This window comes from Lycorma delicatula, chromosome 2, assembly GCF_047948215.1.
Source record: "Lycorma delicatula isolate Av1 chromosome 2, ASM4794821v1, whole genome shotgun sequence".
Lineage (NCBI taxonomy): Eukaryota > Metazoa > Arthropoda > Insecta > Hemiptera > Fulgoridae > Lycorma > Lycorma delicatula.
The window spans coordinates 223,894,284-223,909,691 of NC_134456.1; the positions used below are offsets into that span (position 1 = coordinate 223,894,284).

Consider the following 15,408-nt stretch of genomic DNA (forward strand, 5'->3'; position numbering starts at 1 on the left):
TTTCTGTTTAGTTTGTGTACAGTCTGTCACTTGGTTAGTGTAAAACGTCGTTGCTCTGTCTACCCACGTTCCAAAACGTGGGTACATATATGTTTTTTTGTTACGGTTTTCAATGCATCGTCCAATTTTAATATTTTTAAACACAGAACTTATCGATGAATAAGACAGTGAAAAGCCATGGTTTTCTGAGTACTCGGCGTGTAATTTTCTTAACAATTTTGACACAAATCCTCGATTTTCACCAGTCATTAATTCAGCACCGTCGGTTGTTACAAACACAAGTTTGTCAAATGAAAGCTTACACATTTCTAAAATACTCTATACAAAATCAAAAATATTTTTGCCAGTCATAGTTCCAACAAGAAGCATAACAACAATTCTTCGGTGATCCTCATGTTATTATCGCAATCGTAAAAAAATACAGCAACTTGAGCAACAACTCGTATATCTGTAGTTTCATAAATTTTCTCATTCTACAGAATGAGAAAATTGCGATTATTAGTAAATTGGTAAATTATTAATGAATCGACAGATATCTGCCATTTCACTAATTATCTTTACTAGTGCATCTCTTGATAATTAAATACCGGGAAATGATCGAACGTTTTCTGGATAGACGATTTCAGCTGAATTTATATAAGTTCTTTGATTAACGAACTATCCGTGAATGATTTTTAACGTTTTGCTAACGAATAACTTATTTAGAAACTTGCTTTTACTGAATTTTGTAGAAACTTGTTTCTGACTATGAAGTAATTTCTTTATTATTTTTAATTTTCTACTCTTATTCTTCTTTTCGAAATCCCAATACTGTTCCTTGCGATTAGTTTTGTAATGCCGTTTAATGTTGTATCTTAACAACACTAATAATTTCCTTACGAATAAAGTAGTAATTTTACCGTTCACTTTCATAAAAAAATATTTCAGCTCTTACTTTTCTTAGAATTCTTCTCTCTCCTCATCAATTTTTTCTTAACTGTTGTTGAAAGCGACATTTTCTATATAAATTCTACGGTTAAAATAAAAATTAGTAAAAAACCGTTACTTACGGATTTGTTAATATATACAACACAACAGATCGCGAGGAAGAAACTAGTATAAATTAAATATTTTTTCAGTAGAATTATAAGAAAGGCTGTATTTAGCCATCGTACAAAACCGTTGACAAAAATGTGAGAAATTTTGTAGTGTTTTATTAGTCAGTCGCTATTATAAAAATCATTCTATTTTATCACATTTGCTTTTCTTGTAAACAATTAATGATTTACCTACACAACTTAAAGTAACCGGTAATAGTTAAACTTGTCAATGTCTTAAATCTACGATTACTTGCATCTCCATTAATCTATTATTTATTTTCTTTATTGTGAACTTATCTGAAGTTTCAGATTAATATAAAAATATCTTTTATGTAGTTAAATTTTGATTTTCCTAAAACACTTCTAAAGATAAGAGATTATCTAAGTATGTGACCCTTCTTAGTAAATATAAAAGCAGTAGAGAGGTAATATAATGAGAAAAAGATAAATAATGTTCAGTATAAATATATCTTTTCTTTATTGAAATACTTATTAAAAAACCGGTATTATTCTATTAATATAAATTACATTAACTTATAAATGACTGGTTAATCTATTAATGTAGTAAGTATATATAGGAATATATAAACAGTTTCTAATAATTTAACTGAAATTTTATTTAATGAAATTAAATATCTTTTTGTGATAATATCAATTTGGTGATTATACGCCTACATTACGGTATAATAATCATATTTATTTTTATTTAACAATTACCTAATGCTGATTTATATTATAACCATATTTATATTATACAGATTGAGCAAATCCATATACACGTTATATTTTTTAAACGATCGTTGTTTCAACATTGTTCTATTAAAAAACAAAATTGTTTTTGTTTAAACTACGTTAATCAATCGATAATAATTAGATATTTATATATCGCATTTTAAAATATTCTACAATAATAAGGTCTGAAGAAATAAAGCTCATCCTTCTAGATCCCTAGATCCGCATTAAGCGAAACTATAAAAATGTTAAATTCAATATTTTTTTTATTAAAACAATCTGTTTTTACATAAATTATGTTAATCGATCTATAATAATTAGAAACATTTAAATCGCATTTTAAAATTAAAATTTGAAGATGTTGAGATGGGCATCCGAGATCCGCATTAGGAAAAGTTTTTAAATGACAGTTACAAATTATTATTTTGTGTTCGTTATATCTACGTAGACTTGATAGACTCTAATATGTCATCCAAACCCACCGGGTTGGTCTAGTGGTTAACGCGTCTTCCCAAATCAGCTGATTTGGGAGTCGAGAGTTCCAGCGTTCAAGTCCTAGTAAAGCCAGTTATTTTTACACGGATTTGAATACTAGATCATGGATACCGGTGTTCTTTGGTGGTTGGGTTTCAATTAACCACACATCTCAGGAACGGTCGAACTGAGAATGCACAAGACTACACTTCATTTACACTCATACATATCATCCTCTGAAGAATTATCTAAACGGTAGTTACCGGAGGCTAAACAGTAAAAAAAAGAAAGAATATGTCATCCAAAAGAAGTAAAACTAATTCTTCTGCAACGAACAAGAAAAGAAAAGCATTATCTTTAGAATGTAAACTTAACGTTATCAAAGACTTGATGCAAAAGTAAAATTTGAGAATCGGCAAAGAAGTTTAATCTACCGGAATCGACAGCCGATAAAAGGTTAAGAAAAAATTCTTGAAGCTGTGAAAAACGCTCAATTTTTGAATTCAAGCATCTCGTGGTATTATCGCTGAGATGGAAAAAATGTTTAAAATAGCGCTGTGATAATCAAGTAAATGTGAAAAATTGTCCTGTTGATCAGAACACTTTGTGCTCTCAAGCTAAGTTGATTTTTGACAGATTAAAAGAAGTCGGGGAGGTGGTTAAATTTATTAAAATATTTAACGCTAGTAACGTTTGGTTCAGCCGATTCAAAAGCCGCTGTAATTGGCGTAGCATTGCAGAAAGTGGAGAGGCGGCAAGCGCTGATAAAGAGGCTATCCGGAGAAAGTCAAAGCTATGATAGAAGGTTTGGATATATCAGTCAAAACGTATTCAACGTGGATGAGACCGGCCTGTTTTGAAAGAAGACGCCTAAAAGAACTTTAGTCGTGCGTGAAGAGAAAACCTTTCCGGATTTTAAGGCCGCCAAAAATCAACTGACAGTGATGGTTGGCGCGAATGCGGCTGGTGATCGCAAGTTAAAACATCTCTTATAGTTTATCGCTCAGAAAATCCAAGAGCATCAAAAAATAAATCTAAAGCTTGCTCGCCCGTGATTTGGAAGTCGAATCGTAAAGCTCGGGTGACAACATCCATTTTTGAGGACCGGTTTGGCCATCGCTTCTTACTTAAAGTAGTTCTTACTTTAAAGTCGAACTTTATTGCCGATCTAAACAAATCCCGTTAAAGCGATGCTATTAATCGACAACGCACCGGGTCAACCTCCTGCTACTTTTAACTAATTTCGACCCGCACGTGAAAGTTGTATTTTTAACACCAAATACAACCAGCTTGCTTCAACCGATCGACCAAAACATTCAAATCTTATTACACGAGACGATCGTTTGCGCATCTGCTTGTAGCTAGAAAACAAAACAACGAGCTCTTTGTTAAAGACTTTTGGAAACGATTCAATATTTTAGATGCCGTGAGAATCAAAATCATTGGACAATCTTGGAACGAAATTTCACAAGAAACCTTAAATGGCTGTCTGGAAAAAACCTGTGTCCATTTTTTTTCACCGCTGAAACTCAGGCGGAATTAGCGACAGAGCCTGATGAAATTGGTAACGCGATTGAAGTAGTTGTCGATCTTGCCAGATAAATAAATTAAGAAGTGGATAGTGATGACTAGAGACCGGATTATATACAACATAAAAAGCTAATGCTTATGAATACGAATGCAAATATGCATGAAAAGTATCAAAATATGCAACTTTAAATAAAAAAAATAGTAATTTTTAGTTTTTTTATTTCAGAATCGGCATACAATTGCAAGTAGTTGAACAACATATCGATAAATTCAATAATTAACATTTTGTTTGTTACTTTTGTAAACGTAATCAGGTACTGTTCCAAATGTTTGGTAGTAAGATCACTCAAAATATTTTTCTAGGTGAAAAAAGATCGTTCCACATCCACTGTGGTAACTGGACAATATTTGAATTTGGGTGCTACGTTAGCACTTACTGTTTCTGGCTAAAGTTCACCCGTCCCATTAATAAAACTATCGATTTGACACACAGGTTCAAAGCCTGGGGTATTGTTCAAAATGTTTTCAAATTTTTCTTTAAATCTACATGGGAATAAATCTAGCAATGCGGAGTTCATATGGCGGATTTTATTCATTAACTGAATAGATTCAGTCGACGCCAAACCTTGAGTTTCAAGCTTTTTAGTACTCACAGGTACGTGGGAAAAATGAGTGCAATCACAGCTATGTTTTTTTATACTAGAATCGTTAAAAGCGCTTCCTTGGGCTGGCAAATTGCCATAGCCTCTGCACTATCGAAGTCGTTTACTACACCTTTGATACCCTCGAAATGTTCATTGTAAAACAGTACAGCTTCATTCCACTTTCCCCATCGAGTTACCACTGGCTAGGGAGGTAAAGGCGCATTTTCTTTATAGTCCTTATTGCGAGCAAGTGCCTTAAAAAATACTTTCTTTGTTGATGAAATTAGTTTATTTACATTCCCAAACGTGGATCGTACTTCTTCAGCGAATCGATGTACTCCGTGAGCAAAGCACGTCACATGAATCAAATTGGGATGAAATACTTGGAGGGCTTTGGCCGCCTCGATCGTATACGGAGCAGCATCTGAAAGAAATGTAAACACTTTCATCTGCAGAAGATTCAAGAAAAAATTTTGAATACACTCATTCACAAATCTGGCTATCGTAGAACGATTTGTCTTTGCAGGCCAATAAACAGGAAGAAGGTTCTAGTTTTAATGCACCAACAATTAAATTCGCAATGTAACGACGACAACTGTCGGTAGTTTCGTCAGATGAAATCAAAATAATGCTATCCTTGAGTATTTCTTCCAGAACATGTAGATAGATTGTCCGATCTAATTTTTACGCGATGTTGATTTATCTGGTATATTCAAACAACATTAACATAGAAAATCTTTGAAGGTAGGATTTGTAAGTTTGTAAAGAGGATATCACTTGTAAGCAATGCTTCACATAAATCCACGCTAAACTGTTTTTTTTTTTTACCTTTGGAAGTGAAATCACTGCTGCTTGCCGCCGTTATAAGTTGTTGTGGACCTTTCTTTTGCAATCCTGCGATAAAAAGACTTGTCTTGACATGCTGCTCTATTGGAAAACTTTTTTGTGCGTGAAATAGCTTTCTCGCAAACTCGAAAATACAAAACATTTCCGTCGTATGTAAATGTTTCAGGATAATCAGCTACCCACGAAGAGACATTTTTTTTTCGGGAGGCATGGTACACATTAAACTTTGCACAAATAAATAAAAAAAAACTAAACTGATGCAATGAGCCCGAAAAACAACAACATGCGCAACTTAATTCCCTAGTGAGAGGGGAGTGCTGCAGTATGCGTGACTTGTGTCTCGAGACAGGACGGTGAGGAGCCACGAACTCGGCCGAAATGAGCAGATTGCTTGCTCGAGTTCTCCTCACAGTCGAATTTCAAATTCAACTTCTAATAAAGAAATGACGACTTGACGTGAATTAGATTGACGGCTTTTTGTTTATAATTTTAGCATTTAAATAATTATTCATGATTTTTTGTTATACTTATATATGAAAAATTAATTATGAACAAATTATTTTGGAATAAAAAATAAATATTTGATTAATTATAAATGTATTATTTCGATTATTTTTATCTTGTAAGAAAATTTTCTGCTGTGGTACAGTAAAAAATATATTACTTTATAAACTAAACCTTGCCCCAAGTTGCGCTTAAAATTAAGTTCAAATGAACCAGATATCTTCAACTTTTTCAAGGATGCAGAACAATCCTTCTCACTGAATTTTTATTGTCGAGAATATTGTAGTCAGTATAGTGTACTTGCATTCCTTTGTAAAGTAAATAAAAATATTAAGAAATTATTTGTAATAATAAAAAATTGTAATACATGATTTTTGTTATAAAATAAAGATTCTTTGAAAAAGACTAATTTTTTTATCTGCATTACCATTCTGAGATATAATTTTATCACTATCCTAATGTCATATTTAATAATAGTTCAGTGGTACATTAAAGATACGTGTAATTCATATGGGCGATACGTTATAAAATAAGTTTGAGAACAGCTGCTCTTAAGAGAAAACAAGTTTGGCTACTCATGCTTATGCATCACCATAAACGATAAGAATGATTAAAGGGGGATAGCGTTAATCAATAATTATTCATTAATGTATTTTGTGAAAAACAAAGCATTTTTAAATCACAAATATACCGTCTCTATACAGCAGGAAAACAAATAAATTTTAGCTATGTCGATAAACAAAATTGATGATTTTGTTAACAGCTAAACATATCTGAACCATCTTTTTTATTTGAAAGAGAATTTTTCCCTGGTGCTCCCAGGTAAATTTCATCAAAATTGGATTTTGTTTTTTTTTAAATCCAGCAACAGACAGGCTCGTAATCTCTGCCAGCGATTTGTCATCATGTGGTTTATTTAGTACTTTGTTAGGCTCAAAATCACAGAAAGCTACATCTTCTAACAGAGGTTTAGCTTTCACTCCACTAAGAACAACGAACTGTTGGCCTTTTGCAAAAACACATTTGCTTTTATAGAGAGCAATTGCCTTGTAATTTGTGCACAGTAACAGTCCAGCTTAAAGGAATTAATTTCCTAACGAATTGATGATTCCATTAATCTTTTTAGAATTAATGGAACCCTATATCCTTTTGTGGGTTGTAAAGATCCTACTGACAGACACAATTAAAGCCATATACATTTTTCTCACGATTACCCCAAATTTCACACTATTTTGTCAACGAACAAAAAATCAGCATCTGGCTGCTCTCCATGAGGTGGCGATTTCAATTCTTGGCTATACCTGCAGTTCCATTTATGAGTCCTCTCTCTCTTTTTGTTTAGCCTCTGGAACCACTGTGTATGGTATTAACTTCAGAGGATTATATGTATGAACGTAAATGAAGTGCAATCTTGTACAGTCTCAGATCAAGTATTCCTGAGATATATGGTTAATTGAAGCAACCGCCAAAAAAACACCGGTATCCACAATCTAGTATTCATATCCACATAAAAGTAACTGTCTTTACTAGGATCTGAACCTAAGAACACTCAACTTCAAAATCAGCTGATCTGCAATGAAGAGTTAACCACTAGTCCAGCCCGGTGGCGCAACTGTTTATGAATCCATCACCGACATATCTTACGCACAACACTACTCGCAACCCCTTAGCTAATTTTACTGAGTGTAAAAGACCACCACAGTTGTTGATGGCATTGTAATTCGGTCATTCTACGGTTTTCTTTTGTATGTGCCGGCTTCCCAAGATTCATCAATTGCAGCAAAATTATACATTTAACGTGCAGTAAATAAAATTTCCATCATTTTTAACAGACTTAAAAAAGGAGGTGGTTATCAATTATGTGGTTTTATATATATATACTCACACAAGCACGAGTATGTTTGGACATAAAGTTTGATTAGAAGCTCGAATTTTGATGATTATTTTTTAAATGAAAGATGAGGTGCTAGCGGTGGTCCTGTTTCACTACTAAATTGTATCAGATTACTGGAAAAAAGTATTGTGCAAAAACAATCTTATTATGTTTTAAGAGAATATACTTTTCTCTTACGCTTGTTTTATAGGCCTGGTCATATTTCAACTTTGATGAATAGCCTTCAAAAAATAAAATAAATTTTAAAAACAAACTGCACTGAAAAGGAAAATAATAGTTTTTCCACTATGCCCTTAAGAAAATCTTTGAAACTTACTTTTTGAAATTGACGCTAAATTTTAAACGCGTTAGCAGTATACTATACAGATTGCTAAATTACAAGTGCAAGTTATTCGTTTTCGTAAATTTGTTTGAATTTGGTGCCCACTTCAAAAAATAAGTTTCAAAGATTGTATTGAGGAAATACTGGAAAAATTATTTTTCCCTTTTCAGTAAAATTTATTTTTTTAATTTCTTCTATTTCATATTTTTTTTGGAATCAGTTCAATTTTATGCATAATATGCATAAAATATACCTTATTTTATGCATAATTGCATAAAAATAGGGTAATATTTTTGAATATGAACCAAATTAAAGTATTAATATATTTTATATTTTAATTATGGGAAATTGTACAATATTCTTTAATCCATGTAAAATTAATACAAGGCAGAAAAAAATTGTAGAAACTTTTGTAGCATATTTATCTCTTGAATTCCGAGCAGTGGAAGAACTTGGAGAACTTGTCTTTAACAGTTGACTTCAATACACGGTTCAAATATTTCATCTGAGATAATGGTATGCGTGTTTTTTTTTTGTTTTTGTTCAGATTAAGCATGGTTTCATCTTTCACTCTCTCACTCCATCTCTTTTTTTCGGTTTAGCCTCTGAAACCACCTTAAGGTATTACTTCAGAGGATGATATATACGTATGTAAATGAAGTGTAGTCGTTCCTGAGATGTGTGATTAATTGAAACCCAACCACCAAAGAACACCGGTATCCACGACCTAGTATTCAAATTCGTATAAAAGTAACTGCCTTTACTAGGATTTGAAAGTTAGAACTCTCAATTCGAAATCATCTGACCTCAATATATCATTTCCAACTATCTATTCATTTCCTCAAAAATGCTGAACAGATGCTAAAAATGCATTAAAAAATAATACAATATCAGTTTTGTAATACTTATGACATTACAATATATGTAAAAAATTGCAAAGTGGATTATACTAAAAATTTCTTACAAGTTACTGATTACATTGCAGGTAAATCTAGAACAAATATTAACATAACAACCCAATTTTATTCATTTATAATAAATGTCAATATTAAAACAAAAGAATTGCTGATGATCAATATACCCATTGATATACTACTGATTGAAGGTTTAAATCAAATTAAACATATGACCCTGGAATAAAACATTTATTAAAAAAAATGTATATACATATGATTATTTCTTCTTTTTCTTCTTTCCAAATGATTCATTGGGATTCCTTCTCATCCAGTATTTAAACTCTTTTGATTTATTTTGAACACCAAGCATAGCAGATTTAGAATTTATATCTCTCATTACGAATGGAGAAAACCCTTTAAAAAGAAAAAAACATATAAAGAAATACATTTAAAAATCTGAAATATTAATTATAAAAAAAAATTGTAAATCTTTGTAATCAAAAAATTCCATTTACTTACCAGCAATGTAATCTGGGTCAAGAGGGTTATTCTTTGTCCTAGCGAGTCGAGAAGGACGTTGATCTGGCAAGGGTTGATCCTCAAATAAAATTGGATAGTTAGGATGTTTTCCTCCTCTAGGTTTTGGTAGAGAGAACTACAAAAAATAAAAATAAGTAAAATCCACAAATATAATAAAATCCAGACATATAAATAAATCATTAAAACCAATCAACAATTATCTTAATCTGACCCCGACTTCAAATGTTAGAATTAAAAAATCATTTTTTTCTATTTGTATTTTTGGAGTTCATTTTAATTTTATTCTTTAACATGCATAGCTTACAAAAAAATACACTGCCAGATTGAGTAAAGTCATTTGAAGAAGAAGTATATTATGTGGAAAAATTAATTTTTTATCCCAAGCTCCCACACAGATATCAAGCCTCAAACTTTCAAAAAATTAAATTTTTTAAAATCCATAAAAAGAAGAAAAATGTTTATCAATGTTCTTATTTCTAATTACGGTGAGTACGGTAGCATATATACGAGGTATGTTCAGAAAGTAAGATTACAACATTTTACAAAAATCAAGAAATGCATTTATTAATGAAATTGAAACTTATTGACAAATTACACAAGTACATCACTATTTTTCTAAGCATCCACCATTCAGTTCCAAGCACTTGGTCAGCCAGGGTATTAACTTCCGTATTCGTGTGTCACATGTTCCTGCTGTCATCTCCTTTGACCATTAACATAATGGCATTCTTCACATTTTCATCAGTTAAAAAGCATTTTCTGCTCATATGGTCTTTCAAAAGGGTGAAAAGTAAAGTCGCTTGGTTAACATTTTATTTATAGCTTGGTATCAGGTCAGGACTACGGCCAGGATAGTACAAAATACTCCAACCAAAACTGTTGAGGAGATTGACTGTTTTATATGCAGTGTGGGGCCAAGTGTTATCATGCAACAGATACACTCCCTTTGTCAACTGCCCTCTTCTTTTGATTTGAATCGCTCAACAAAGCTTTCAGTGGGTCTCGCAATATCTGTCAGCACTTATGGATTGATCTACAATCAAAAACACTGATAAGCACAATTCCTTTTTGATCCCAGAAAAATATCGTCAATAATTTTTTTCGCAGACTATTGCATTTGGCATTTTTTTGCGGATTGGAAACACTACGCTGTCACTATATAGATTGTCTTTTGGATTCTAGCATGTAGTGAGCCATCCAGGCCCCAGTCACAGAAGTCAAGAAATTCTTCACCCTCAAGTTTATAACAGTCAAGTAACTCCCAAGCACAATGAACTCAATTTGTTTTGTATTCTTTTGTTAATAATTCCGGTACCCACAGTTTTCAAAAATTCAAACAGTTTGTTACTTTTCATACAGCATAGTTCGACCAACTTCTGGACACATTTCATGAAGTTCATCCACAGTCAAACAGCATCTTCACAACTCAGTATTTCAGGTCAACAAACTCATCTGTCATTAGTGACGGTCTTCCATTCCTATGTTCATGGTGAATGTCTGTTCTACCATCTTTAAACTCCCTACACCACTTTGTTACTTTATCATGTTGCTGTAAACAGAAACAATTTCATGGTGAATGATGGCGGGCTTTTCATTTTTAGTGATCAGAATCTGATTCTGAGAGATCAGAATTGCTGGATTCACGTTATGACATGAATCTGACATAATTAATCAAGCTACTGACCCCCACCTAGGTTTGTTCTCTTCACTTGGATATCCCTTTCACACAAGAGAGCCAACTTTGAAACGAACAATTTCCCTCAGAGCTACAGACATGTTGTAACATTACTTTATCAACATACTTCATAATAATAATAATAATAAATTAACTTTGATATTTCACACCTTCACTGCAAATTTAAGCTGATATTTTGATATCCAACTTTGGAGGTTGTTTTCACTTATTAAGGCTTTTAATGTAAATGGCCCAAATTAAAAAGAAGTTGATGAAAAAAATGGTGTACAATGTAATGCTTTAGCATAATCTAGTCTAAGGATACTAATGTTTACGTCATGTCTGAATTAAAAAATTAGCATGTGCTACTAAATAAAAATGGCTGCCACTCACAAATGAGCTGGGATAAAAATAAAAAAAGACCTGTTTTGGATTGTAAATGTATATGGGAACAATATATAAAAATAAAAAACTTAACCAAAAATATTTTGGTTAGATCACTTCATATGGACTGACTCATTACTTTTATTACAATACAGTAGAACATATATCAATCTACAAATTGTTTTAGAAATATAACAGTATAATTATTAGAATTAACATACTGAACCTCTTTTCCACTTAACATTAACTAAACTGTATGTCAATGATTGAAGTGTCAGTTTCATATTAAAATATAAAAATAAAATTGATAATCTTGCAGAAGAAATAAACAATTTAAATAGAGATGAAATGAATAAATAATACTATGAAGTGCTAGCTGACAATAGAAGTTGACATCCTACATAACTCTCTTTTTCTGTTTAGCCTCTGGAATCACCAGAAGATATGCCCGGTGGTCCCATTATGGTTATGGTGATAATTATTTTCAGAGGATGAATGAAGATATGTATCAATGTAAATGAAGTGTAGTCTTTACAATCTTAGGTCGATCAATCATGAAATGTGTGGTTAATTAAAACCCCACCACCAAAGAACACTGGCATCCACGTCTAGTATTCAAATTCGTATAAAAGTAACTGCTTTTACTAGGATTTGAACGTTAGACCTCTCAATTCAAAATCAGCTGACTTTGTGATGACTAGTTCACCACTAGACTAAACCAATGGGGGTAACCTACATACCTGGTATTCTTCAACCTGTCCATCAACGCATCAGTGAGAGATTTTAAAACATCTATAAAAAGAAACTTTTACTATTTATTTTGCTCTCCCCAAAGAAGCAGAAAAGCTGTCTTTTTTTCTAACCTCAGCAGTAAAGAAAGTTGATACATGCCCACTAATTAATGATAATAAAAGAATTGAACTAAATATATTGGAAGTAAGAATGAACAAACAATACAGGAGATACATCAAGCTGGAGAAAATAGTGGAAAGATTACATAAAATAATGTGACGCAATTGAAATGATATAGAAAATCAAAAAAATGAGGGATTTTTAAAATTAGGAGTTGTTGAAATTTAGAAATATGATCAGACTGATAACAGTGATAAGGGCCATAATAAAAATTGTGATATAAACTCAGGACCTAATCTTTTCAAAATAGTATAAATCCAGTCATATAGAATTTGCATTATTAAAAGGACAACAGTTCGAGGGAAAAAATTTAACATAAGTTTTAAATCTCTACAAACTACCGTATAGTGCACTTGAAAAGTAACATACACCAATATAAACAAAATTATATGTTGAGGGAATGTATTATGTGCACCGAGTAATGTTTTCTGCAAAGGTTGGTAATCCTGCATCGGATACAGTTTGCTTCCACCAGCTGGTCAGGCTGGTGAAATAAGACAAAAAGGTGCATTTGGTTCTTTTATTCATCCCCTTTGAACAAATCGAGTACACAGAGAAAGACAAATGTCTTTCTCTGTGTACTCGAGTATTAAAGACACTTCATGGTGTTACCTTGAATATTTTTTGTTCAATATGTCTTCAACGAGCATGGTAAGTACACATACACAGTGAAAGATTAGTTTTGTGTTACGATTCCAGGTATACCAATTCCTAATCAATATAGTGTAAGAGTGCTAATCAAGAAATTTTTAGCGAGACAGGATTGGTGAAAGACTAAGCGCGATGTGGTATATCACTGGCTATTATTTTTGTTATGAAACATAATCCCAACAAGTCCATATGAAAATTGGCTGATCTAAGTTTTGAATTTTAAGTCATACTAATTTTATGCTCACTACTGGCTTTTAACATTATTTAAAATTAAACTGTCAGCAACTTTTTTATATTTAAACATTTCTTTTATTAATTCCCCAATGTGTTCTAATAATAATAAAAATGTAATCAATAATCAAAATATATCAACTGTCACACATAAATATGAAACTAGAATTTAACTATGTTATGTTAACATTTTTTTTTTTGCAAACATTTTTGAGTATTTTCTACTTAAAAATTATTTCCGTAATTGTTGATGTTTAGCTCTTTTTTCAATGAATTTAAATCCTACTTTAATTCAATGGGTAGTGATTTCTACACCTTTAGTATTAAAAATTAAAAAAAAGATGTTAATTCAGTATCAAAGGAGGAAGTTCACAAAAAATAAACTTTATGGCTTAATTCAAATTCTTGGGAATTCTCGTCAGAATTGGCCCCACTCAAAGTTTTATCAATTAATTAAAGTGACATAACATAATAATCATAAGATAATGTCTCCTCAGGGCATAAAAAGAAGATTTTAACTAACAAATATGTTTATTTTTCTCCAATCAGTTTTCCAGGGTCTGGGCGTATGTGTACAGATTGGCAGCTGCAATCACTGCTACCGGCTTGCCAGGCCCGACATGGGCAATGTAAGTGTAAATGTACCTGAACAAACTCGGTTAACCACTCCTGAGAAATGTGGTTAGTTGAAGATAATTAAGAAGTGACAAGAAAATTTAAATTATCAAAGTTTTAATTAAAATATTTACTATAATGTTAAAATTTTAAGGAAAACACAAGAAACATACATCCTTCTAATTCAGTAAACTTATACTCCCTAATAAATTATTTCCTTTGTTATGTATGAATTAATCATACTAAAAATAAACAAGAATTTTTTTTACAACATATTATTAAAAAAGACAGTTGTTCATCATACAAAAATATTTATTTTACAAACAACACTTCACACAGCTATGACAGAAATACTAATTTTTTATTCACTACAAAATAAACTGCATTTTAATTTTTTACAATTAGAGCCAAAACAATACTTTCTTCAGTTTTATAAATCTGTCTTTATATTTTAAATTATTAATTAAAATTCTTATCTCAAGTTGATAGCTAATAATAAAGCATTACATAACTTGACAATGTATACGTGCAATAGTACTGACTGATTTAATTAGAGTCTGAAACAGAATAACTTCATTATCATGAAAATTTTAGAAGTTAGCTCATAAAAAAGAAATTTTAAAACAAAATATTACATAGAAAACAAAATTAGTTCTACGTGCCTATAAAGAACGTTGTTACAGTATAACATGAATAAATGTAAGCAGCCAATCTATTTATCTGAACACTTCAAAAAAAAAAAATATTTCTAATACTGTAATAAAAAATGAAGCTTTTGATACTTCATATAAGAAAAAATTATATACTATTTCTAAATTAAACAAAAATTATTATGACAAGGAAAGATTTTTTCAGTTCATGAATGTGGACCACCTTACAATAATATTAGGCCTGCATTATTTCAGGTAGATCCTCCATTCTTTCAAGAGATTATAATATTTTACTATTAAATTCTTATTAATAAAAATAACATTAATTTTAAACAATAAAAAGAAATAATTATATGGAGGCTCAAAATTTCATATTTTATAAAAAAATTATTTTTTACTTTTTATTGTTACTAAACTGCTGTTAATTTTTACTATATGTTATGTTTTACACATAATTCTCAAGAAAGAATTTGTTACTATTCTAAACTGGTATATCATACTGGCACAATATAGTATTGCACAATTACTGTTTAGTAATTACTGATTTTACTTTTAAATGCCATTTATTATTCATAACTCAATTTATAAAGGAATTGGTACTATTAAATAAAAATGATAGAATTTAAATAAAAACTTATAGATATATAATGAAATGGGTTGAATTTTTATATTTGACATGCTTTCTCACTCATTTTTGAATAGAAATAGGAATGCTGTATTCACAATCACAACAGTATTAATAAAAAATTTGGAAACTTTTTTCCAAAAAATTTGATTGTCTCTATTGAAATAAATCTCAAACAATTTATTATAACATTTTTATGTAAAT

The 15,408-nt window shown here is 31.1% G+C and overlaps 1 protein-coding gene across 1 annotated transcript in view; it reads right to left on the reverse strand.

The window, feature by feature from the left end:
* Positions 1–9,151: 9,151 nt before the first annotated feature.
* Positions 9,152–15,408, reverse strand: part of LOC142319692 (RNA-binding protein NOB1) — a 31,607-nt gene continuing 25,350 nt past the window's right edge. The window contains exons 6-7 of the mRNA XM_075357251.1: positions 9,441–9,576; positions 9,152–9,335 (exon numbers count right to left, since the gene is read on the reverse strand). Of these exons, the coding sequence (XP_075213366.1) occupies positions 9,199–9,335; positions 9,441–9,576 (273 nt within the window). The 3' untranslated portion in view covers positions 9,152–9,198. The remainder of the gene's footprint in view (positions 9,336–9,440; positions 9,577–15,408) is intronic.